General features: G+C 46.8%; 1 protein-coding gene across 3 annotated transcripts in view; it reads left to right on the forward strand.

The window, feature by feature from the left end:
* The window catches only part of LOC119969652 (parkin coregulated gene protein homolog), a 489,387-nt gene that overhangs the window by 75,775 nt on the left and 389,011 nt on the right, over nt 1-24,601 (forward strand). For 2 of the 3 annotated variants that reach the window (XM_038803588.1, XM_038803597.1), the window contains one exon: nt 7,804-7,938. The exons of the other annotated variant lie outside the window; for it this stretch is intronic. In XM_038803588.1, coding sequence (XP_038659516.1) covers nt 7,804-7,938 — 135 coding nt within the window. The remainder of the gene's footprint in view (nt 1-7,803; nt 7,939-24,601) is intronic. 3 annotated transcript variants of the gene reach the window in all.

Genomic DNA, 24,601 nt, shown 5'->3' on the forward strand with positions numbered 1-24,601 from the left:
GATTCTCCCTCTGTGTACCCAAACAGGCCCCGGAATGTGGTGACTAGGGGCTTTTCACAGTAACTTCATTGCAGGGTTAATGTAAGCCTACTTGTGACAATAAAGATTATTAATAATATTATTATTATTTATTGCCCATACTCAGTTGCCCCTCAGAAGGTTGTAGTGAGCTGCCATCTTGAAGCACTGTATTCCCTCGGGTATAGGTACACCAACAGTGCTTTTAGAGAGGGAGTTCCAGGATTTTGACCCAGCGGCAGTGAAGGAACGGTGATAAATGTGCAAGTCAGGGTGGTGAGTGACTTTGAGGAGAACATTCAGGTGGTAGGGTTCCCAGGTGTCTGCTGCTCTTGTCCTTCTAGATCAGTAATTTTCAACGTCAGGGTTGTGACCCGCGGGTGGGTCATGGGCAGGTGTCGGGAGGGTCGCGGGGTCATGCCTCGTGGCATTCTCTATCACGGGAAGTGGTGCCCAATGGCCGCAGCAGCTGGCTTTTAGAAATGCCGGCTGTGACTAACTTTTAAGTATGATGGCCATGACCAGCTTTCAGAATGTCGGCTGTGCCACACATGCGTGCCTGCTCATCAGTGCGCAGGCCCGGAGTCCAGCGAAAAAGACTGTCTCCTCCTGACGTTAACGCGCCATCCCAGGAGAAGATTTTGTTTTTAGATTTGATGCCGTCTTCCTGCCTGAAGCGATGGCAGAGAGCAGGTCACGCGTCCCAAACACTGTCGGTACGTGCTCTGGGTGTGAATGCAATTCCACATTTTGTCAGCAGCAAGTAAGAAACAGGACTGAAGATTTTAAAATGGATTATTTTGTAATAAGGAAGAGAGGGCCAGAGACACAAACATGCCAGGATCTCACAGCTAAAGCTACTGGAGAGAGTGGCTCAGGAGAATCCACAGCAGGACAAAGCAGTGCTGGTGTGAGCTCCAGGGCCTATGGTGAACAGCCCATTAGGAAGAAGCTGAAATCAGGAACAACGCAGTGTAAAGATGATTTTTAAAGTTATGGCTTTATTATTTGTGTCAATGCAAATTAGGTTGTGGAGCCTATGTGTGTGATATGCAGGGAATTACGAGCAAATGAAAGTTTAAATCCCTCAAAATTTCAAAGGCATTTGAAGACTAAGCATGGCGAGTTCAAGGACAATTGATTTTTTCCAAAGGATGCATCGAGAACTTAAATCGTCAGCTGAAGTCCTCAGTAGAAATGTTACGTTGAGCGACAAAGTACCATTAGCCTCTTACATAGTAGCTTACTGCGTAGCTAAAGAAAAACTGCCCCACTGTAATAGAGAGATTAATTCTTCCTGCAGCAATAGATACAGTTTGTATGGTCCAAGATGAGAGGTTAGCTGAAAAAGTAAATTCATCCCACTTAGTGATAAAACAGTGCCTCGCCGAATTTGGGATATTGCTGAGAATTTAGAAGTCCAGCTTATTTCTCATTTAAAATCAGCACAGGAGTTCTCAATAAAACTGGATGAAAGTACAGACATTTCAGATTGTCCAAGCTTGCTAGTTTACGTTAGGTATGTTTGGCACAATGAATTTGTTGAGGTTTTGCTGTGTTGCCTGACATTACCAACCCACACGACTGACGTGGAGAATTTTGAAGCATTGAATAGATACGTGGTTGGAAAGTGGGGGCTCAACTTGTTTCATTGCAGAGGAATCACAAGGGATAGAGCAGCCAACATAACTGGGGAAAACAGCAGAGTTAAAGTAAGGATTAAGGAGGCAGCAGGTCAGGACATTGTTTGAAATCATTGTTTTATTCACCATTGGGAACTAGCATAAAAAGGAATTCCATCTGATCTTGAAATGGCGTTGAAAGGAATTGTGAAAGTTGTGAATTTCATTAAACGCAGCGCACTCAATGCCAGACATTTTGAGACTCTGTTCCGATATGGGGGCAGGGCACATACATTTATTGTTCCATACAGAAGTACATTGGCTGTCAAGGAGTTGGGTGCGAGTCAGAGTTTACGAACTGAGGTATCAAATCCACAGTATCCTCCTGGAGAAATCATCCCCTTTGGCTGATTTGTTTGCTGATGAAACTTGGATGCTAACCTTTCAGACATCTTTTAAATTCTAAATGAACTGAACTTCAAATTGCAAGGGAAAGATGATGATTGCTCTTGGCATCATGAAGAAATCAAAGCTTTTCAAGAGTCGTTGAAAGTTTGACAACCGTGAGTGCAAAGTCAAAATTACTGCATGTTCCCCACACTGCTACGATACATCGAAGAAAACAGCATTAATAAATGAACTGTCAATAGACTGGCAAGTCTTATTCAGTCGCATCTGGCTTTGTTGAGCAACAGTTTTGGTCGCTACTTTCCAGAGAAGTTTCAGATTTTGAGTGAGAAGAGGTGGGTGAAAAATCCCTTTGAGATTGAGAGCCCAGAATCAGTTGTTAACTTGTAGCTGACTCCAAATGAAGAAACTGAACTTCTGTGCCTCAGCTGTGACAACACATTTAAAACATGGCACAAGTCAACGTGGCTGTCAGCATTCTGGAGTAGCGTCTCCAAGGAGTATCCAGAGCTGAGTAAAACAAGCATTTTGTTGCATTTGCCGTTCACAACGACTTACATGTGCGAGGTTGGATTTTCGGTCCTCACAAAGATGAAGAAAGCACAAAGAAGCGATTGAACTCTGCACCCGATATGCTCATAGCCCTCTCCTCCTGTGAACCTGAATGGAGTGAGATCGTGAGGACCAAGTAGGCTCTCCTTTCGCATTAAAGGTAAGAAAAAATGGTGGGCCGTGAAGGCAGGCCGGTATAGGTCGTGAAGGTTGGCTGTTGTTGGTTCTGAAGGATGGTCGGTTGGTAAAAATGGGTCCCGGGCAAAAAGGTTTGAAAAACACTTTTCTAGATGGTAGTGGTCATGGGCTTGGAAGGTGCTGCCGAAAGAATCTTGGCAAGTTACTGCAGTGCATCTTGGAATGGTACACACGGCAGCCACTGTTCATTGGTGGTGGAGGGATTGAATATTTCTGGAAGGGGTAGCAATCAAGCGGGCTGCTTTGTCCTGAGTGGTGTCAAGCTTCTTGAGCATTGTTGGGGCTGCACTTATCCAGGAAACTGATGCTTGGCAGTGCCACCCTGGCACCCGGGCATGCTTGCACTGGCACCCTGGCAGTGCTCCAGCCAGCTTGGCAGTCCCAGCCGGTCACCTTGGCAGTGCCAAGACGCCCACATTCCAGGGGAAGGGCCAGGCAGCCACCCTGCACTTACCCTAACCACCTGGAAGACCCCTCCAGGTGCAGTTTGTGTGGACCAGCACTGATCGGCGCCCGGTTGCAGCCTGCCTTGAGAGGTTTAAGACCTACTTCCGGGAACGCTGTTTGGTTCCGCCCCTTTTGGACAGAGTTCTGACTCCGATATCTCAGGACCTGGGTGAATCACACAAGGCGGGGAGCCTGCCGAGAGGCCTGCTGGAGGGCTCGCCCGAGATTTTCCGGCTGCGTTATGCTCCTGCTCAAGCGCAATGCGGCAAGAGAATCGGGCCCATTATAAAGACAAAAACTAAGGTATATCATATTGCAAAGGCCAGTGGCAGACTGGAAGATTGGGAAACTTTCAAACATAAACAAAAGGATGCTAAAATGTAATAAAAAGAGCTAAGGTAAAATGCAAAAAAAAAACTAGGGTAGAATATAACAAAGGATAGCAAATGCTCCTACAGGTGCACAAAAGGGAAGAGTGTCGCTAAGGTGAATGTTGATCCCTTGGAAGATGAAACCGGTGATTAAAGGTGGAGAACGCAGAAATGGCAAAGGTGCTAAATCAATATTTTGCCTCAGTTTTCACGGTGGAGGTCACGAGTATCATTCCAATAGGAACGAGCAATTCAGAGGTAATAGAAAGGGTGGAACATGGAACAATCAGCATCAATAGGGAACGTGAGGGTAGACAAATCCCCCGGGCCTGATGGCCTACATCTTAGGGTATTAAAGGAAGTGGCAGTGAGATAGCGGATCCATTGGTTATAATATTCAAAATTTTGGGGCAGCCCGGTGGCACAGTGGCTAGCACTCACGGCGCCGCGGTCCCAGGTTCGAACCCGGCTCTGGGTCACTGTCCATGTGGAGTTTACACATTCTCCTTGTGGTTGTGTGGGTTTCGCCCGCACAGCCCAAAGATGTGCAGGGTAGGTGGATTGGTCACGCTAAATTGCCCCTTAATTGGAAAAAATTAATTGGGTGCTCCAAATTTAAAAAAAGGTAATATTCCAAAATTTGCTGAACACTGGAAAGGTTCCAGTGGATTGGAAAAATGCTAATGTAACACTCCTATTCAAAAAGGGGGAGGCAGAATGTGGGAAATTATAGACCAGTTAGTTTAATATCTGTTGTTGGAAATTTGTTAGAATCAATTATCAAGGACATAATATCAGGACATTTGGAAAGCCAAAGTGCTATTCATCAGAGTCAACATGGTTTTATGAAGGGCAAATCATGTTTGACTAATTTGCTCGAGTTCTTCAAAGATGTTACAAGCGAAGTGGATAATGGGGATCCTGTAGATGTAGTATATCTGGACTTCTGGAAGGCGTTTGATAAGGTGCCGCACAGAAGGTTAATTCACAAGGTGAGATTACATGGGATTAGGGGTAATTTATTACCTTGGATAGAAGGCTGGCTGACAGACAGGAGACAGAGTCTGAATAAATTGGTCTTTTTCTGGATGGCAAGATGTAACTGGTGGAGTGCCACAGGGTTTGGCCATTGGGTCCCAGCTATTTACAATCTATATTATGACTTGGCTACAAGGAAAAAGAGTTCTGTAGCCAAATTCGCAGATGACACAAAAATAGGTGGGACAGTAAATTGCAGTGAGGAAATAATAACCATACAAATGGATATAGATAGGTTAGGAGAGTGGGCCAAAATGTGGCAGATCGAGTTTAACATGGATAAGTGTGAGGTCATGTATTTTGGTCAAAAAAAAGAGACTTTGGTGTGCTCCGATGCAGAGGGACCTGGGTGTCCTCGTGCTTGAGTCACAGAAAACAAGCATACAGGTGTAGCAGGTAATAAGGAAAGCAAATGGAATGTTGGCATTATAGCAAAAGGAATTGAGTATAAAGGTAATGAAGTGTTGTTGCAATTGTACAAGGCATTGATGAAGCAGCACCTGAAGTATTCTCTACAGTGTTGGTCCCCTTATTTGAGGAAAGATGTAGTGGCATTGGAGGCAGTTCAGAGAAGGTTCACCAGATTGATTCCAGAGATGAGGATTTTGTCGTGTGAGGAGAGATTAAATAGTTGAGGCCTGTACTCTCTGGGGTTTAGAAGAATGAGGTGAGATCAAATTGAGGTATACAAGGTGCTAAAAAGTATGGAGAAATTAGATGTGGAGCAGATGCTTCCTCTTGTGGGACATTCTAAAATGAAAGGTCATAATCTTAGAATAAGAAGTAGCAAATCTGAAACAAATTTGAGGAGAAATGACTTATCCCAAAGGGTTGTGAATCTAGAATTCGCTACCGCAGGGTGCGGTGAATGCTAGGATAGTAAGTAAATTTAAGGAGGACTTAGACAGAATTTTAATTGGTAATGGGTTGAAGGGTTATGGAGAACAGGCAGGAGTTGAGGTCATGATAGGATCATCCGTGATCACATTGAAGATGAGGCGGCATGGTGGCACAGTGGTTGGCACTGTTACCTCACAGGGCAGCAACCCAAGTTCATTTCCGGCCTTGGGTGATTGTCTACGTGGAGTTTGCACGTTCTCCCCGTGTCTGCGTGGGTTTCCTCCGGTGCTCCAGCTTCCTCCCACAGTCCAAAGATGTGCAGGTTAGGTGGATTGGCCATGCTAAATTGCTGCTTAGTGTCAAAAAGGTGATGTGGGGTTACGGGGATAGGGTCGGAGCTTGGGCCTAAGCAGGATACTCTTTCAAAAGGTCTGTGCTGACCTGATGGGCTGAATGGCCTCTTTCTGCATTGTAAAGATTCTATGATTCTATGTTTAGGCTCGGGACGTTAAATTGCCTCTTCCTGCTCCTAGTTAATGTGTTCTAAGGAGGAGATGCTCTGGCTGATTTCACCATCCGTCTCTTGGTCTGCAGCATTGTAGGTAACAGATGAGGAAAATATCAGCTATAATTGAATGGTGGAGCAGATTAGATGGGCCAAATGGCCTAATTCTGCTCCTATATCTTATGAACTTATTACACTCTTGATTTGGATTGGATTGGATTGGATTTGTTTATTGTCACGTGTACCGATGTACAGTGAAAAGTATTTTTCTGCGAGCAGCTCAACAGATCATGAAGTACATGGGAAGAAAACGGAATAAAACAAATACATAATAGGGCAACACAAGATAAACAATGTAACTACATAAGCATTGGCATCGGATGAAGCATACAGGGTAGTGTTTATGAGGTCAGTCCATAAGAGGGTCATTTAGGAGTCTGGAGACAGTGGGGCCTCGGAGGATGTTCAAGCCTGCAAGAGAAGATAAAAGAGAGAGGTTAGTAATAATGTAAGTTTTAGAATTAATTTTTAAAAGATTAGAACGAGTATAAGTTAAGCAAAAAGTGGATCTGTTGGGGAGAGCTCGCAGAGAGTCGCCTCGCTCCGGCGCCATCTTGGAAAAAAAAATTGTGCCTGTGAACAGGCTATGGGGGTTCAGAAGGTGAGTTACTCACCATAGCATTCATAGCCTTTGATCTGCTCTTGTAACCACAGTATTGGTATAGTTAGTCCAGTTCAGTTTCTGATCAATGGTAACCCCCAGGATGTTGATTGTGGGGATTCAGCGATGGTAATATCATTGAATGTCAAGGGGCGATGGTTAGAACCTCTCTTTAAGAAATGGTCATTGGCACTTATGTGGTGCGAATTCTCCAGCTGTTGGGATTCCCTGTTCCCGCCAGCAGCACACCCCCTTTTCAGGTTTTCCAGCGGCATGGAGTGGCTTCAATGGAAAATCCTATTAACAAGAGGCAGGAGTAGAGAATCCCAACACGAGCAAAAGGTACACTGCCAAAAAACACGCAGCTGGGGGACCGGAAAATCCAGCCCTGTATGTCATATGAGACACAGTGGCAGCTTGTATCTAAGACAAATTATTACCAGCCAAACCAGCCAGGGTTGAATCTTACATTTCAAATTTGTCATTTTCTTTCAACAATGTCCTGGTGTTTTTTTTTTCCATGTCGGTGCAACATCGAGGGCCGAAGGGCCTGTACTGCGCTGTATCGTTCTATGTTCTGTGTTGGTGCTTAATTCCCTGGCTGAGGGAGATGGATGGAATCTTTGAGTTTTGGCAACAGCCATCTGTCAATGGATCTCACCTGGTTTGCAAATTGGGGAGATGTCTAACACTGTTGTCTAAATAGGGCGGCATGGCGTTGCAGTGCTTAGCACTGCTGCCTCACAGCACTGAGGACCTGGGTACAATCCCGGCCGCGGGTCACTGTCCGTGTGGCGTTTGCTCATTCTCTCCGTGTCTGCGTGGGTCTCACCCCCAAAACCCAAAAGATGTGCAGGGTAGGTGAATTGGTCATGCTAAATTGCCCACTAACTGTAAAAAAAAGAACTGGATACTCTAAATTTATTTTTCAAACCACTATTCTCTAAAGTCAGATCTTTTAATTTTGCAACAATTATGCTAGATTTTATTTCACTTCTATAATTCTCATAACCCAAATCAAATTTTATTGGCAAATGCTAGCCTGTATTTGCATCTCCAACATTTGCATTACGTTTATACAATTGTGGGATCAGAATAATTCCAAAGATTGTAAAGGTACATTTTTTTTCCTGCTTTTTCAAGGTGGTTGGTCCTTCATCTGCAGGATCTTTTCGAGAGAGACCCAGTGGACCTACAGCTTTTCGCAAGTGCTATAAACGAGGTGATTTCCCTATTGCCCTAGAACATGGTTCACATGGAAATCGAATAGCATGGAAGGTGAGTTAGAGTACAGACATGACAGGGACTGCAACACTGAAAGTAACATTCCGTATTGCCAAACAAGGTTAGTTTACAAATGAATCAGATGGAGTCATTTCTCAGTAAATAGGGGCAAGAAAAAAGACAGGTCTCCTGAGTCAGCTGCCCACCCTTGCTAACAATTAAATTATATCCAGCAAAAGAGATGAGAGAGTCAGCTTTCCTTTGAGAGTATTCTCTCCTGGCTAATTCATCTCCATTTTTATGAGGGCCTGGCAACCCAGGCTCTTTAAAACAGTCTATCAACTGATGGAACTAGCTAAATGCATCAAGCAAGCAGGCATTTATCTCCGAAGCTTCACGTCTTCTTGCAGGATGTTTCCAAATGGAAGGTTTAATTACTTAAATGGATAGGTCAAGATTGTATGCCCTCTGTGATGTGGAGCAGAATATAAATGAAGGTCAATCCTTATTCCACTACCTCTTCAATAGCTGCAACACATGTTGGTTATGTGCTGATCTGCCGCTTCAAATGGCCCGATCTTTCACATTTATCTGACAAAAGGTTAATTAGCTTCAAATCAAATGCATTATTTAATGAACATACTCATGCTAGGATGCATTGCATAAAATAACAGGACGTTTCACATGTGAAAATTGCAGGGCAGTTAGAAGCATACCTTACTGTGCATCAGCCAGGTTGAAATACACAAATTATTTACAAAAATTTTTATTGCACAATCTGTTTCAGTTGAACGTTCTATTTATTTTGCCAGTATTTTCAATTGCATAGTATTCTTCAATGCTTTTAGGGGGTATTTATTGGTAAAGTAGTACTGCTTCTTCTCCATTCCATACAGAATTCAAAAGTGTCAATATACTGAAGCAACATTTGAAGTGACTTATTTTGATGATTTTGTTATTGGACAGTGGGAGTTAATAGACAATGTAGTTTGGAATGGGAAACAAGAAAAATATTTGGTGCATCAATTAATTCATGGAAGCGTTATCAAATAGAATTGGACACCAAGCAACATAGGTGATATTAGGATAGGATAGGTCACCAAAAGGTTGGTTAAAAATGTAGGCTTTAATAAGTAACTTGAAGCAAGAGACATGTCACAGAATGGAGTGGCTGAAGGCACGTCCATCAATAGTTGAACAATGAATTTCTGTTTTTTAGGACTGTCATTATTTCCTTTCTCAGTAAAACAGTCATATTTGCACATACATAAGAGTATAAGAACATAAGAACTAGGAGCAGGAGTAGGCCATCTGGCCCCTCGAGCCTGCTCCACCATTCAATGAGATCATGGCTCATCTTTTGTGGACTCAGCTCCACTTTCCAGCCCGAACACCATAACCCTTAATCCCTTTATTCTTCAAAAAACTATCTATCTTTACATTAAAAACATTTAATGAAGGAGCCTCAACTGTTTCATTGGGCAAGGAATTCCATAGATTCACAACCCTTTGGGTGAAGAAGTTCCTCATAAACTCAGTCCTAAATCTACTTCCCCTTATTTTGAGGCTATGCCCCCTAGTTCTGCTTTCACCCGCCAGTGGAAACAACCTGCCCGCATCTATCCTATCTATTCCCTTCATAATTTTATATGTTTCTATAAGATCCCCCCTCATCCTTCTAAATTCCAATGAGTACAGTCCCAGTCTACTCAACCTCTCCTCGTAATCCAACCCCTTCAGCTCTGGGATTAACCTAGTGAATCTCCTCTGCACACCCTCCAGTGCCAGTACGTCCTTTCTCAAGTAAGGAGACCAAAACTGAACACAATACTCCAGGTGTGGCCTCACTAACACCTTATACAATTGCAGCATAACCTCCCTAGTCTTAAACTCCATCCCTCTAGCAATGAAGGACAAAATTCCATTTGCCTTCTTAATCACCTGTTGCACCTGTAAACCAACTTTCTGTGACTCATGCACTAGCACACCCAGGTCTCTCTGCACAGCAGCATGCTTTAATATTTTATCATTTAAATAATAGTTCCGTTTGCTGTTATTCCTACCAAAATGGATAACCTCACATTTGTCAACATTGTATTCCATCTGCCAGACCCTAGCCCATTCACTTAACCTATCCAAATCCCTCTGCAGACTTCCAGTGTCCTCTGCACTTTTCGCTGTACCACTCATCTTAGTGTCACCTGTAAACTCGGACACATTGCCCTTGGTCCCCAACTCCAAATCACCCATGTAAATTGTGAACAATTGTGGACCCAACACGAATCCCTGAGAGACACCACTAGCTACTGATTGCCAACCAGAGAAACACCCATTAATCCCCATTCTTTGCTTTATATTAACTAACCAATCCTCTATCCATGCTACTACTTTACCCTTAATGCCATGCATCTTTACCTTATGCAGCATCCTCTGGGGGGCACCTTGTCAAAGGGTTGTCCAGGCAAAGGTTTGTGATTTTTCTGCTCATTCTCTGCCCCTTCTTCATTGCACTTGTCTAAACATTGGGAAAAACAGTTTTACTTTCCAGTTATATTGCAGGACTTGACTATTGGGGAATGGGGCAGATGCTAAGTTCTGGAAGGGGTGCATTTTGTGCTGAAAGGTTTGGAAAGAGCATTTTATGAGATCGCCTTAGAAATTTTTAATTGGTACCATAAAAATAAGTAAGTAATATTTTTTGTACACTTTGCAAGTAAACAAATAAATACGTTTGTTCCTTTTGTATTTACATAGATAAATAGATGGCCATATTCTGGACATAACAGTATGAGGGACTCTTTACCCCTTTTGTACCTTGCAACAAGGGTTTGTACAGTGACGATCAAAAAGTTGCAAAAAGATTAAGATGAAACTAATTTTCCTTTTTGAACCCAAAACTGCGACCTTGTTTAGTGTCACCAGCAGATTCTGCTTAAAGAAATATGCATAAAAATGCCCAGAAATAATTTTTCTTCCCTTGTTGTCTTGAAGTTCTAAGATAAATCAGCATTAATTAAATAAATCATCACAAAAGGTAAAGATTTGCTCTGCATCATTCCTCTAAGCCCTTCTGCAATTTTTAATTTTCTCCTCAGTAGTATCTGAACTTTGTTATCTTATTATACTTAACACTTTTAGTAGACTGGATAGTATACAATATGTATAGGGTTAGATAATCCTGTGAAAGCATTTGGGAGAAAATCAGAGCAAAACACAAGTTCTATCCAGCCTTGTTTCAAATCGAGGAGTATTAGCATAATTTTGATGGGGAGCCTGTGCCATTTCTTGTTCAATTATGGAGTCTGCCTCAGCTAATCAGAGGAATATAGATGTGGCAGAATCTTGTAGTTGGCTGAACAACGTTGCCAAGGCAAATTTCAAATTTGTCTCTTTCTCAGTGGCAATTGATCAATCCCTGATTGATTGCCGTAGGGAAACAAGCCTTTGAAATTATAGCCAGTGCTAATTCTGCCAGATCAGGTCCTGACATGCAGTTCTCCTGCTTTATTCAGGCATACACAGCACTGTGGGGAAGGGAGGCAGCTTTGGCAAAGGTTCTGCAGGATAATGTCATCCCACTTGTCCCATTTCTTTCTGTGAAGCGCACAATGATAGATGAAGTTGCAAGACGTGTTCCCCCTTCCAGAAATAGCACATCTTAATCATTAAGAAATCTGGGAGTTTTGGGCACAAGTGCAACCTGGAAGCTTTGAACTGTTAACTTATTCAATCTCTTTAGCTAACAGTGAAGGATGTGGGGAGACTCATGAAATCAGCTTTCTCAGAAATACACGCTGCTATTTGAGAATATATCTTGAAGCATTTGGAACATCAAAAATGTTATTGCGTAGGGAAATGGAACCAATTTGTATATTTGGAATTTTATGTAACAACCTGATTGTCTGTAGTGGAGAAACAAAGTTGTTGGTTGAGCAGAATCTTTAAAAAAATGTTTTGAACGATTTATTGATTTTAAAGGTAGCATTTCCTAAATGCTCACTTTGAATTTCTAAAGCAATTTCTGTGGATGCTGGAAATTTCAATAAAAAAAGAAAATGGTGAAAAAAATCTAGGAGGTCCAACAGCAACTGTGGAAACAAACAGAAGTTTATGACTAGAATCCTCTGCTCTCACTGGTGGAAAGTTTGGAGGTGGGAAGTGCAAGTAATTAGGTGGGATAGTGGCATACCCTACAATCTTCCCACCCCTGCCTGAATTAAGCCCTGAATGGCAATACCCATTGTGGTAAACCACTGTATTATATTGTACTTACTGTTCTTACTGTTTGTTACATGTCTGGGTTTGTCCCTACTGGCTCCGCCTGTGTCTCCGCCCCTCGGGCTCAAGTATAAAGGTGGCTAACCTCCAGCCCTGCCCTCATTCTGGGACCGGCAGCCAGCAGGTATCTTTTAACTGATTAAAGCCACAGTTTACTCATCTGACTCTCGACTTTCGTCATTGATGGTACATTAATTCAATCAGCTAAAATTTTAAGATGGATCCATCGCTCAAGCCTGATCGCCTGGAGCTGGACCCCCAAGCAGCCGACGCCACTGCCACGTTTGAACACTGGCTAAGCTGCTTCGAATCTTCCATTGATTCCTCCACTGCCGCCGTCGCTGAGACCCACAAGCTGCAAGTCCTCAACTCCCGGCTGAGCCTGCAAGTTTTCCTTCTTATCAGGGACGCTACCTCGTACTAGGATGCGATAACACTGTTGAAGGGACAGTATATTAAGGAAGTCAACGAGGTGTACGCTAGGCATCTCCTTGCCACGACAACGCCCTGGAAAATCGCACGCTGAATTTCTGCGCGCCTTGCGGGTACTTGGCTAGAACTGCAGTTGTAAGGCAGTAACGGCTGTCAAACACACCGAATTGCTGATCCGGGACACGGTACTGTGCTGCTCCCTCCCAATTTTACCCGTGACCCAGAAAATCTCCCTGGCTTCCGAGTCGCATTCCGTGGAAGTCCATGGGTACTGTGTCACAACCCTTACAGTACAGGGCGTCGAGTACAAACATTTCAAGCTCTACGTCCTCCCCCAACTCTGCACTGCCCTACTGCTAGGTCTAGATTTCCAATGTCACCTCAAAAGTCTTACCTTGGAGTTCGATGGACTGCCCCCTCTCACCGTCTGCAGCCTTTCGACCCTTAAGGTCGCCCCACCCCCGCTCTTTGCTAACCTCACCCCGGACTGGAAGCTCGTTGCCACTAGGAGCAGACGATACAGTGCTCGGGACAAGTCCTTTATCAGATCGGAGGTCCAGCGACTCCTGCGGGAAGGGATCATAGAGGCCAGTACTAGCCCCTGGAGAGCCCAAGTGGTGGTTGCCAAAACTGAGGAGAAGCACCGGATGGTCATCGACTACAGTCAGACCGTCAACCGGTACACGCAGCTTGATGCGTACCCTCTCCCCACATATCTGACATGGTCAATCAGATTGTGCAGTACCGAGTCTTCTCCACTATTGACTTGAAATCCACGAACCACCAGCTCCCTATCCGCCTGGAGGATTGCCAATACACTGCCTTAGAGGCAGATGGCCGCCTCAATCACTTCCTCAGGGTCCCTTTTCGGCGCCACCAATGGGGTCTCGGTCTTCCAATGGGAGATGGACCGAATGGTTGACTAGTACGGGCTGCGGGCCACGTTCCCGTATCTGGATAATGTCACCATCTGCGGCCATGACCAGCAGGACCATGACGCTAACCTCCAACATTTCCTGCACACCGCCAAGCTCCTTAACCTCACATACAATAAGGAGAAATGCGTTTTCCGCACAACCCGCCGAGCCATCCTTGGCTACGTTGTGGAAAACGGAGTCCTAGGGCCCAATCCTGACGGCATGAGACCCCTCCTGGAACTTCCACTCCCCCACTGCCCCAAGGCCCTGAAGAGATGCCTGGGGTTCTTCTCTTACTATGCCCAGTGGGTCCCCAATTATGCAGACAAGGCCCGCCCACTCATTAAATCCACCATATTTCCCCTGACGGTAGAGGCCTGCCTGGCCTTCAACCACATCAAAACAGATATTGCCAAAACCACGAATCACGCAGTAGACGAGTCCATCCCATTCCAGGTGGAGAGCAATGCGTCTGACTTTGCTCTGGCCGCTACCCTCAACCAGGCGGGCATTCCTGTGGCTTTCTTCTCCCGTACCCTCCAGGGCTCCTAAATCCGACACTCCTCCATCGAAAAGGAAGCCTAGGCCATTGGAGGCATTACCTGGCCGGCAGGCGATTCACTCTCCTTACTGACCAATGGTCGGTTGCCTTCATGTTCAATAACACACAGCGGGGCAAGATCAAGAATGACAAGATCCTAAGGTGGAGGATCGAACGCTCCACCTACAATTATGATGTCTTGTATCGACCCGGGAAGCTCAATGAGTCCCCAGATGCCCTATCCCGTGGTACATGTGCCAGCGCACAAGTAGACCGACTTCGGGCCCTCCACAATGACTTGTCACCCGGGGGTAACCCTTTTTTTTATTTTACCAAGGCCCGCAACCTGCCTTACTCCATTGAGGAGGTCAGGACCATGACCAAGGACTGCCAGGTCTGCGTGGAGTGCAAACGGCACTTCTATCGGCCGAACAGAGCACACCTGGTAAAGGCCTCCCGCCCCTTTGAGCACCTCAGCATTGATTCCACCACTGACCGTAATGTGTACTTTCTCAACATCATTTATGAGTACTCACGTTTCCCTTTCGTCATCCCGTGCCCTGACATGACCTCTGCCGCCATCATCAAGGCCCTGCACGGCCTCTTCACTTTGTTCGGTTTCCCCACTTACATCCATAGTGATCGGGGTTCCTCCTTCATGAGTGATGAGCTGCGTCAGTTCCTGCTTAGAAAGGGCATCGCCTCAAGCAGGACTACCACCTACAACCCCCGGGGAAATGGACAGATGGAGAGGGAGAATGCGATGGTCTGGAAGCCCGTCCTTCTTGCCCTACGGTCTAGAAGTCTCCCTGTCTTCCACTGGCAGGAGCTCCACTCCATCCGGTCACTCCTGTGTACTGCCACCAATGCGACAGCTCATGAGAGAATGTTTGTCTTCCCCAGGAAGTCTACCTCAGGGGTCTCGCTCCCATCCTGGCTGATGGTTCCAGGACCCGTCCTTCTCCGGAAGCATGTGAGGAGTCACAAGTCGGATCCCCTAGTCGAACAGATCCTTCTCCTCCATGCTAACCCCCAATATGCCTACGTGGCACACCATGTCGGGCGGGAGGACACAGTTTCCCTTCGGGACTTGGCACCCGCAGGTTCCCCAGTGACAATCACCACTATCCCCGACCCTACACTGTCTCCCTCCGTTGCTTCTCCCAACTCTACGCCGTCTCCCTCCGTTGCTACTTATCTGGAAGACAACACGCTCCTAGATACGCAGGCCTCAACACTTCATCCGACACCAGTGTCCTCACCACAGCCGGGACTGAGGCGATCACAGCGGAAGATCAAAGCCCCCGACAGACTCGATCTCTAATTCAACTCTTTTTTAACAGGGGGTGAATGTGGTTATCCACTGTATTATATTGTACTTACTGTTCTTATTTATTGTACTTACTGTTCTTACTACTTGTTACATGTCTGGGTTTGGCTCCGCCCCTCAGGCTCAAGTATAAAGATAGCTAACCTCCAGCCCTGCCCTCATTCTGGGACCGGCTGCCAGCAGGTATTTTTTAGCTGATTAAAGCCACAGTTTACTCTCCCGACTCTCGTCTGTCGTCATTGATGGTACATCACTCATTGTCGATGTCCATTTGCTTTGAAGGGGATCAAAACTGTTCACGTTATTCCAGGTTTGTCATTGTCCCAGTTCCTGCCCACCATCAATTGAGGCCCTTATGTGGCCATTTAGTGACCACTTAAAGGCCTTATTCTGCAGCTGCTGGTATTAGCCTGTTTCAGTCGAGCCTGTCACCATGCTGCACACACAACAGCTAAAGCCATGTGACCAGCTTGTCACCTCCTGGAGGGTGAGGGAGGGGGGGGGGGGGGAGAATGTTCCTTGATCAAAGGCACTCAGTGTCAGATTGAGGGACGAGACATCGGGAAGGCAAATGTCCACTTAGAGCCACACCCCTGCCCATGCTGTTAACCACCATGCACCCCTCTTGTCACAACCCCCATCCCGCAAAACCCACTCCACACATTTTTACCTGCAGGACCCCCACAATCCTGGACTCAGGTGAAAGGTGATTTAGAAATCTAAAGAGAAAAGTTGAGGCATCAGAATAGTATTGCAATGCGGGTAAAGGCAAGCAGAGTGGGTCAGGAAAGAACAGATAACTGGGGCTCACTAGGCTTTGAGCAACCAAAGCACAGCCACCCCTTTCACCACAGGCCATGGGACAGAGAAATCAGCAGCCTGCCTCCACCTCAGTTGTAGATGCCAGGGACACACCTCATCTAACATAAGGAAACACATTAAAAAGAGCACTTAGATGCATCTGTGTGGCACGGGTGTTTTAAATCTTTGATGTCAGATATTGTTATTTGCTTATGATTAAACAGTGTTTGCGCTTTTGCTCATATATGCCTCATTCAATGAATGATGTTTTAATGAATGGTTTCTGGGTCCCTTGGATCCCCATTTGCATATGTGGAAGGTTATTGCTGAAACCTGGGCCTCTCTGTATAATGGAGCAGGTGCGAGGTTATGGTATCATAACATTATTACATGACATAGGAGCCTCTACCATCACTATCCATAGCTCCTGACTATAACATGCATATAAAAGTGCATTTTGTCACAACTCAGAATCTGTGAGTAAACAGAAACACACAGCCACCACATGACATCGGACATTTGTCAGCAGCAAGGCAGGTTGGACAGTAGCTGCCCCTCATGAGAATGATAAACACTGGAAACAGCTGAGACTAAGTTCTGGTTGGCTTGCCTAATATGAATTTATATGCCTCTGACCTTTTCTGCAGGCAGATATATAGCACTCCCGCCTGCTCAATGTCCTCTTCTCTATTTCCTCATTTAATGAGGCTTATGCTTCTTCCACATGCTCAGGGAGCAAGTTCCCAAACCTTTTTTGTGTCATGTTGTGCAAGGTGAAGGAGATAACAATGACCCGTGAGACCCTCACTGGGCCATATTGCAGACCTCTCCCAGAACACTAAGCAATGGAATGGCATCTTCAGTAGTCCTATTGTCTGCTTGATAGTGGCCCTTGTGGAACTGTGACTTGCATTGTACCATTCCTCTACCTCATTGCGAGGCTTCCTGATCAGCATCATCAGTGAAGTCCAAAGAGAGTTGTCATGATATGCAGGCACACACACACACACACACATAATGATATAAAGACAAGCAGCTACTGGACACAGAGAACAGGACATGACCAATAAGCAGGCAGGACACTCAGGGGTAGGATCTGACACATACTGCACCTCTTTCCACTGATGAATATCTAGAGAGTCAGTCAAGGGTGTTGTTACAATCTCACACCTCCACCACATGGCTAACAGCTAGTCTGGTTCGGTCAGACAGAGTAACCACACTTAAGTTAGCAGAGAGTCAAACTCACAGAAAACTGTGCTAACCGTGCTATTAGGTCACTAAACCTGATTGAACTAACTTCAAAGTCTGGAATATCTTTCTGATCTAAGCTGCATCCAGTTGCAGCCAGTGTTAGAACAGCGTACCTAACACGACATGATACCAGGAGTCTACTAATTTAAGGTGGCTTACCTCAGTCCGTTCTGTGACGACCAGCAAATGTATCCCGGCACCATGGAGAAGATTCAGGGTCCTTACCAGCTCAGGACCTCCGGCAATCTCAGTGCCAACTGGCAGATATTCAAGTAAAGGTTTCTGCTGTACATCGAAAGCCTCAGACCACGAGGGTGCGTTTGATGCAAGAAAGATTGCGCTTCTTCTCTCAACAGCGGGTGATCAAACCATCGAACTCTTCAACTTGTTTAACTTCACCGAAGGCCAGGACAAGGTAAAGTTTCAGACCCCCTGGACAAATTCGATAGTCATTGTGAAGTGGACACCAATGAAATCTTTGAGCGCTGCATATTCAAACAATGTCTTCAAGGTAAAGATGAATCTTTCAATGCCTTCTTAACTAGCCTCTGCCTGCTAGCGCTGTCCTGCATCTTTGGTGATATTGTTGACTCCATGATCAGAGACCAAATCGTATTTGGAGTTCACTCTGATTCTCTGAGAGAGCAGGGGCGGGATTCTCCCCTACCCGGCGTGACGGGGGGTCCCGGCGTAGGGGAGTGGTGCCAACCACTCCGGGGTCGGGCCTCCCCAAAGGTGGGGAATTCTCCGCACCTTTGGGGGCTAGCCCCACGCCGGAGCGGTTGGCACCAGAAGACTGGCGCAAAAAACCGGCGCCCCCGGCAGCGGGACTAGCCGAAAGGCTTTCGTCACCACCGGCGCATGCGCGATGTGGGTTTCTCTTCCGCTTCCGCCATGGCGGAGGCCGTGGCGGCCGCGGAAGAGAAAGAGTGCACCCAGGGCACTGGCTCGTTCCCTGATCGGGGGGCCCCTGATCATGGTCCTGGCCACCGTGGAGGCACCCTCCGAGGTCCGATCGCCCCCCGCCTCCCCCAGGACCCCGGGGGCCCGTTCGCGCCGCCGATCCCGCCGCCACCAGAGGCGGTTCAAACCTCGGCGGCGGGAGAGGCCTCCCAGCGGCGGGACTTCGGCCCATCGCGGGCCGGAGAATCGCTGCAGGGTCCTCGCCGATTGGAGTGGCGAGATTCCTGCCCCCGCCACTTCCCGGGTGGCCGAGAATCTCTGCCACGGCAGGGGGGCCGGATTTTCGGTGGCGGGTCGGAGAATTTCACCCCAGATCTTAAAAATCAAGCATATGACCCAGCCAGACGCGATTGAAACATTTACAGTGCATGAGCACGCAAAAAATCGGTATTCCCAATACAAATCGGCTGAAAATGAGAAACTTGCCTTCCACGAGGCAATGAGTATGCAGGCCATCTCCCGGATGCAGTGCCTCAGCATTGAAGACAGTGGTCATCTCGCGTGCTTTTCCCGGAGCCCCACGCATGCGCGATGTGAACAGGATAACGAAGCAGCCGACACCCACACTTTGCATGTGTGACGATGTACACCGCGTCACGACGCCGATGTCATGACGTGCCCGAACTGTGGCAACACCCACTTAAAGGGGCACTGCCCTTCAAGAGGCAAGCGATGTTTAAACTGCGGGAAGCCTGGACACTATGCAGCCTTGTACAGGTCTGCACCACCAGTTAGAGGCTAGCGCTCCCAATTCCGATGACAGCGCATCCAGAAAAGTGCAGATGCAGAGCCAGGCAGGCTGTCTACTGGCCTGGGATCAGCCAGGACATTGCAAACATGGTCCTTAACTGTGCGACCTGTCAACGCTTCCAGCCTGCGCAGAGTAAGGAAACACTTTAGCAGCATGAAATCAAAACCTCTCCATGGTCCAAGGTTGGCGTTGACCTCTTTCATGCAAATGGTTGTGATTACATGTTAATCATTGATTACTTTCCAATTACCCTGAAGTCGTGAAGCTCTCAGGCCTCACATCTCGGACCGTCATCAAGGCCTGTAAGGAGATGTTCTCCAGGCATGGTATCCCACTCACTGTCACGAGTGACAATGGCCCATGCTTCAGCAGCCATGAATGATCTCTGTTTGCCCAGTCGTATCAGTTCAAACACGTCACTTCCAGCCCACACTATCCGCAGTCAAACAGAAAAGTTGAGAAAGGGGTGCCGCAGTGAAGCAGCTCATCTGCAAGGCCACAAATTCTGCGCCTGACATTCACCTTGCGCTGCTTGCGTACAGGGCGACCCCACTGTCCACTGGCATGATGCCGGCTCAACTCCTGATGAACAGGGACCTGCGAACGACACTTTCAGCCATACACATGCCAAACCTGGATCACCTCCCGGTGCTGCAGAAGATGCAGCAACTCTGAGACCGACACAAACAGGGCTATGATGCTCATGCCACCGATTTGCCCGTGTTATCCCCGTCAAACACTGTTCAGGTCAAGATCCCTGATGGAGGCTGGTCAGCTCCAGCTGTCGTTGTTCGACAGGCTGCCACCCCGCTCGTATATTGTGTGCATGGCTGATGGCTCTGTTGTGCGACGAAACAGATGGGCACTGCGCAAAGTTGCCTGCCTACAACCACATTCTTCTCCGTTTCCTTCTGTTGTTTTGCCACCTCCTGATACCTCGACTTACGAGGCCACCAGTCAGGCTTCAATCCCGCCCATCAAGGCGCTGTCGTCCCCACCACCACCTCTCCGGCGGTTGACCAGGATCAGTCGCAAGCCTGGACTTATGAACATTTGTTCTGTTTGCTATGTTCTTGGTTCTCGCATTAGACAGCTGTTTTCACATGTACATATGTTCACATCCACTGCATGTATATATGTTAATATTGGCCTATTCTTGTAAATACGCTCGCATATGTCATACAAACATAAAAAAAGGCAGATGTCATGATGTGCAGGCACACACACACACACACACACATAATGATATACAGACAGGCAGCTCATGGACACAGAGAACAGGACATGACCAATAAGCAGGCAGGCCACTCAGGGGTGGGATCTGACTATAAAAGACACGAGGCACTCACACTCTGCCTCTTTCCACTGATGAACATCTAGAGAGTGAGTCAAGGGTGTTGTTACAATCTCACACCTCCACCATGTGGCTAAGAGCTAGTCTGGTTCAGCCAGACAGAGTAACCACACTTAAATTAGCAGAGAGTCAAACTCACAGAAAACTGTGCTAACCGTGCTATTAGGTCACTAAACCTGATCGAACTAACTTCAAGGTCTGGAGTATCTTTCTGAACTAAGCTGCATCCAGTTGCAGCCAGTGTTAGACCAGTGTACCTAACATGACAAGAGTAGCCCGTGTCATAGGGAAACATTTCCTGATTGTGTTTGTGGCTGGAAGAAATGTGGGCGTTCTGAAGAACATCATGGCTGCTGCCTGGAAATCAGACACTGACCTGCGTAATTTGCTTCCTGTTGTCACACAATATTGAACATTTAAGTAATAGAATCGCTTTATTTTGATGAATAATGCAGGATAGTCCAATCATTGCCACACGTGCAGTCGATGACACCCTGCACACATGGAAAGGCAGCTCTAGTTTCTTGTTATTATTCTGCTGAGTCTTGCAATACAATGCCTCTTACCCATCTGTCAGATATTGTGCTTTGCACTATGGTGCTGTCTTTCTGTGGGCATTTCTGACAGTACTTGCAGTGCATCATTAGACTCACACCATTTACTGTCTGGTTTCCGAGGATGGATTGATGCCAATGTGGCCCCTCAGAGCAGAGCTTCTTTTTCAAGACTCGGGTGGCACTGTGGCAGAGTGGTTAGCACTGCTGCCTATCAGCACCAGGGACCCGTGTTCAATTCCGACCTTGGGTGACTCTTTTGTGTGGAATTTTCACTTTCTCCCCGTGTCTGCGTGGGTTTGATCTGGGTTCTCCGGTTTAATCCCACAGTCCAAAGATGCGCAGGCTCGGTGGATTGGTCATGCTAAATTGTCCCTTCGTGCCCAAAGATGTGCAGGTTAGGTGGGATTACAGAGATAGGGCAGGGGAGTGGGCCTAGGTAGGGTGCTCTGTTGGAGGGTTGGGGCAGACTCGATGAGCTGAATGGCCTCCTTCTGCACTGTACGGATTCTATGGAGGCCTGCTTGGTTGCTATCAGGCTGTGGCTCTTCAGCTCCTCAGAGCTGTCCCTGTCAGCACCAGGGACCTGGGTTCGATTCCCGACTTGGGCACTGTCTGTGCGGAGTCTGCACATTCTCCCCGTATCTGCATGGGTTTCATCCGGGTGTTCCACTTTCCTCCCACAAGTCTCGAAAGACATGCTGTTAGGTGAACTGGATATTCTGAATTCTCTGTCAGTGTACCCGAACAGGCGCTGGAGTGTGGTGACAAGGGGCTTTTCATTGCAGTGTTCATGATGGCGGACGCGGAAGTGACCCCCTCCCCTGCGCACGCGCGGGGCTGACGTCAGCAGCCGCTGACACTCCGGCGCATGCGCGAAATTCTGCCGGCCGGCGAAGTCTCTTCGGCCCCGGCTGGCGTGGCACCAAAGGCCTTTCCCGCCGGTTGGCAGGGCGCCAACCACTCCGGCACAGGCCTAGCCCCTCAAGGTTAGGACTTGGCCCCTAAAGGTGCGGAGAAATCCGCACTTCTGGGGCGGCCCGACCCCGGAGTGGCTCACGCCACTCCATCTCGCCCGGACCCCCCGCCCCGCCGGGTAGGGGAGAATCCCGGCCCAGGGTTAAATTGCAACCTTGTAAGACTGTCTGTGTGGAGTTTGCATTTCCCCCCCCATGTTATCGTGGGTTTTCTCTGGTTTCCTCCCGCAGCCCAAAGATGTGCAGGTCAGCTGGATTGCCACAATAAATTGCCCCTTTGTGTCTAAAAAGGTTAGGTGAGGTTACTGAGTTACGAGGATAGGGTCGGGGTATGGGCCTAGGTAGGGCACTCTTTCAGAGGTTCGATGCAGACTCGATGTGCCAAATGGCCTCCTTCTACACTGTAACGATTCTATGATTCGATGTATTACATTTTGATTTGTTAGTGTTCAATGTTTTGTTTTTATTCATTCATGGGATGCGAGCATTGCTGGAAAAGCCAGCGTCTATTGGTCATTCTTAGTTGCCTTTGAGAAGATAGGGGTGAGCCATCTTCTTGTAGCTCGGCAATCCATGTAAAGAAGGGGACACCAATAGTACTATAAGCTAGGATTTTGATGAAGTGACAATGAAGGAAGAGTGTGTATTTTTAAGTCTGGATGTTGTGTGATTTGGAGGGGAACTTCCAGGTTGTGATGTTCCCATGCACCTGCTATGTTTTGTCTTCGGGGCAGCAGAGATTACTGGCTTGAAAGCTACTGTTGAAATCACGTTGGCAAGTTGCTACAATGCATCTTGTAGATGGTACACACATCTGCCATTGTGCACCAGTAGTAGAAGAAACTAATATTTAAAGTGGGGTACCAATCAAGCAGGCTGCTTTGAACTTGATGAAATCAAGTTTTTTGAGTGTACTCATCCAAGAAAATAGAGAATATTCCATCACACTTCTGGAGGAGAGTAACTTGCCAGAACACCCAGCCTCTGATGTGCTCTTTGTACCCTTGTGGCTGGTCCAGTTCGGTTTCTGGGAAGTGATGATCTTCAGGATGGAAGGGGATTTAGCAAGAGTAATACTGTTACTGGTTAGATTCTAACTTGTTGGAGATGGTCATTGCCTGACACATGTCTGGCACGAATGTTACTTGCTACTTATCAGCCCAAGCCAGACTGTTGTTCAAGTCTTGCATGCAAGCATGAACTGCTTCATTATCTGATGACTTGCAAATAGAACTGAACACTATGCAAACATCAGTGGACATCCACATCTCTGACCTTATGATGGAGGGAAGGTGATTGGTAAAGGAGCTGGAAATGGTTGGCTGAAGACGCTGCTCTGAGGAACTCCTGCAGTGATGTCCTGAAGTTGAGATGATTGACTGAGGACTGAGTTGAGGAGGAACTTCTTCACCCAAAGGGTTGTGAATCTGTGGAATTTCCTGCCCAGTGAAGCAGTTGTGGCTACTTCATTGAATGTTTTTAAGGCAAAGATAAATAGATTTTTGAACAGTAAAGGAAATTAAGGATTATGGTGAGTGGGAGGGTAAATGGAGCTGAGTCCACAAAAAGATCCACCATGATCTTATTGAATGGCGGCACAGGCTCGAGGGGCCAGATTGTCTCCTCCTGCATTGTTCTTATGTTCTTATGACCTTCAGCAACACAACTATCTACACTTGAGCTAGGTATGGCTTCAGCCAGCGAAGAACTTCCCCCAATTCCCACTGACTTGAATTTTAGCAGAGGTTTTGGTGCCACACTTAATCAAATTACTCTGACCTCACTTTTGGAATTCTGTTCCTTTGTCCATGTTTGGATCAGCCTGTAATGAGATCTGGAACTGAGTGGCCTTTGCAGAACCCAAACTGAGTTACAGTAAGTAAGTTAAGTGCCACTTGATTGCATTATTAATTACACTTTCCATCACTTTGCTGATAATTGTGGGTGGCTTGATGGCCAAGGTTGGTCAGGTTGGTTAGGTTGGTTTGGATTTGTTCTGCTTTTCATGAACAGGGCATAGTCAGGCAATTTTACACTTTGTTGAGAAGATGCCAGTGTTGTAACTGAGCTGGAACAGCTTGGCTGGGCTTATGGCTAGTTCTGGAGTACGTGTTCAGTATGGTAGCTGCAATGTTTTTGGGCCACAGAGTTTTTGCTGTCTCCAGATGGTTCAGCTGTTTCTTGATGTCATTTGGAATGAATCAAGTTAGCTGAAGACTAGAATGTGTGATGCTGGTCTTCAAAGGAGGTTAAGATGGATCATCCACTTGGAACTTCTGGCTCAATCATTAAGTTGTTCTATGTTTCTAAGTGTGATGTAAAAATGTGCATTGTCAAAGATATGGGGCGCGATTCTCCTGACTTACGAAAAATCGGAGAATAGCGGGCGGCGTACATTTTTACGGACACGCTGGTCCGACGCCGTCCCGCTATTCTCCCCCCCCCCCCCCCCCCCCCCCCACGCCCTCCTCCTGACACGAATCGCTGCCCGCCATTTTTTTACGGCGAGCAGCGATTCACTCCTGGCCGATGGGCCGAATTCCAAGCCCTTTACGGCCGTTTTTA

This window comes from Scyliorhinus canicula, chromosome 1 (assembly GCF_902713615.1).
Source record: "Scyliorhinus canicula chromosome 1, sScyCan1.1, whole genome shotgun sequence".
Classification (NCBI taxonomy): Eukaryota; Metazoa; Chordata; class Chondrichthyes; order Carcharhiniformes; family Scyliorhinidae; genus Scyliorhinus; species Scyliorhinus canicula.